This window comes from Salvelinus namaycush, chromosome 8, assembly GCF_016432855.1.
Source record: "Salvelinus namaycush isolate Seneca chromosome 8, SaNama_1.0, whole genome shotgun sequence".
In the NCBI taxonomy this organism is placed as follows: domain Eukaryota; kingdom Metazoa; phylum Chordata; class Actinopteri; order Salmoniformes; family Salmonidae; genus Salvelinus; species Salvelinus namaycush.
This window is the reverse complement of record NC_052314.1, coordinates 29,141,960-29,144,396: the sequence shown is the minus strand read 5'-3', so window position 1 is coordinate 29,144,396 and position 2,437 is coordinate 29,141,960. Positions and strand designations below refer to the sequence as shown.

The 2,437-nt window shown below is 43.9% G+C and overlaps 1 protein-coding gene across 1 annotated transcript; it reads left to right on the top strand.

The window, feature by feature from the left end:
- Positions 1 to 667: 667 nt before the first annotated feature.
- LOC120051873 (regulator of G-protein signaling 5-like) lies at positions 668 to 2,158 on the top strand. Its single transcript, XM_038998756.1, has 4 exons — positions 668 to 708; positions 967 to 1,112; positions 1,605 to 1,771; positions 1,958 to 2,158. The coding sequence occupies exons 1-4, from the start codon at positions 668 to 670 to the stop codon at positions 2,156 to 2,158; spliced, it is 555 nt and encodes a 184-aa protein (XP_038854684.1).
- The last annotated feature ends 279 nt before the right edge of the window (positions 2,159 to 2,437 follow it).

The following is a 2,437-nucleotide window of genomic DNA, read 5'->3' as shown; positions in this document are numbered from 1 at the left end:
TTCCTTATGGTTAGTAAACACTGCCACACATACACGCATAAACATATGAATACAAACACATCCATGCATGCACACACACACCGACATGGACACACACACACACACACACACACACACACACACACACACACACACACACACACACACACACACACACACACACACACACACACACACACACACACACACACACACACAAACAAACACCCACTGGCCCATGTAAGTGGGAGATTAATTTTGTCCAATCGGACAATAACATGTTTTCAGAGAGCAGAACAAACAACACAAAAGACTTGTTTGATTTCAGGGATGTTGAAAAGTAATTTCACAGCTTCGCCCTCCATCTCTCGCTCTCCTATATTTCCCTCTCTCTTTCTCTCTCTCACACCCTCCCTCCCTTCCTATTTTTCGTGCTCCTTCCCCATCTCTCTCTCTGTATCTCCCTCTCTCACACACGTGTGCGCGCGTGCACACACACACACACACACACAGCCTCGAGGCCGTGTCATTGGCTGAGTAGGCTGATGACAAGTCTCAGGCTGGGGGATAAAAGCTCTCTGCTCCCTCACTGCAGACACACTCTGTTGATCTCAGTCCAACTGCTCGCCTCAACTCAAAGGATTTACTTACCTACACTACGTACCGCTCTCTGCCATCCACATCAACTATGTGCAAAGGACTAGCTCTGTCTTTCACCTGCCTAGAAAGGTACATACAACTCTTCACTGTCGCTGTCTCTGGCATTTGGATTAAAGGATTAAAGGGGATTATTATTTGGCTTTCCAGCTTCTGTAATGATGAAGGTGAAGGCGGTTTTAGTGGATTCTAAATTTAGACCTTGTAGCGAGGAGACGTGTCTCGATTTGTTAATGACTAGTTAGTATCAAAATATTGTACTGAACAAGGACTCAATTCAAGGACTTGTGCATTATTTATCTTACCTATGATATTATTCTCTCTCCTTAGGGCCAAGGAACTGAAATCAAGAATGGTCAACTTTCTGCAAAAACCCAACTGGAGTCTATCAAGCTGCAAAATAGGCAAAACTAGACCTACTCTGGAAGAATGCATGAGGTGGAAAGAGTCTTTCGAAAAGCTGCTGTCCAATAAACGTAAGTTAACCTTACTCTTCACTGCACACACACATATACACACACACACAACTAGTTCTGTAGAGATGCGACGAAAATAAACCTTTAATTCGGCACTTAGATTAGAGTAGGATATTTTGTCCCATTTAAAAAAAATATATATATATATATATATATTGTTCCATTTTAGCCCCAGGTGCTTATAGAGTATTACTGGGAGCTTGCTAATTAAGAAGATAAGAGATTTGATCCTCACAACATCACACAGCCGCTGCTGTAGAATACACATGCTGGCACAGTGCTGGGGGTTATTCCACAAGATACAGACAAATGCATACACTTGTACACACATGTAGAGACACACACATGTACACACACACTAATGTACACACACATACCCACACAGTAGGTAATGCAAGGACACAGATGCTAGGATAGCCTACTACATAGCTTCCTTGTTATTGAACTGTATCAATATTAATCTCTCTCTCACTTTCGCTCTCTCTTCATCAGATGGACTGATAGCCTTCACAGATTTCCTGGTGTCAGAGTTCAGTGAGGAAAACATTGCGTTCTACTTTGCCTGTGAGGACTTCAGGAGCACTAAGTCTGCTGCCAAGCTGGCCGCCAAAGCCCAGAGAATCTATGATGAGTTCATCTGCACCGACGCACCCCGAGAGGTATGCATCCCTCAAAAGCTTGCTTTAATCTCCCTCACCAATGACATTTCTTTGGCGTCATAATTTCAATTATCTTCATTACAACTATAAATTACAACTTTATTACAACGATAAATAAGAAATAACACATCTTCATTCAGACTGCAGCAGCTGACTAACCTCTCTCTCTCCATTCTCTATCTCCAGGTGAACATTGACCACGAGACTCGTGACATCACCAGGGCCAACCTGAAAGATCCATCTACTTCCTGTTTCGACATGGCCCAGCACAGGATCTATCTTCTCATGGCAAAGGACTGCTACCCTCGCTTCCTCCGTTCCCCGGCTTACAAAGACCTGATCAGCCAGCTCTGTGCCAAGTGCACATCCACCTCCAAGAAGGCGTGAACTAGTAGCAGTGGACCTAGTGTGGTCATCTAAAGTTTGAACAGAAAACGAACTTATCGCCGTAGAACGTTGACCAGGCGTGAAGCCTTAAGATGGGAATATCTAACGATGGAAATGGACAGATGTCTCGTCGGACAAGAGATGGGGAAATTCTGATGCCAGCTATTTTGAAAGATGAAGACTGTCAATCACCATAGAGCTCTGAAGGAGGGAAAGAGAAAGAGAAAAGACAGACGGGGTGATACCCCATATGGACAGAAGCTGGGACAAGAACCGAGA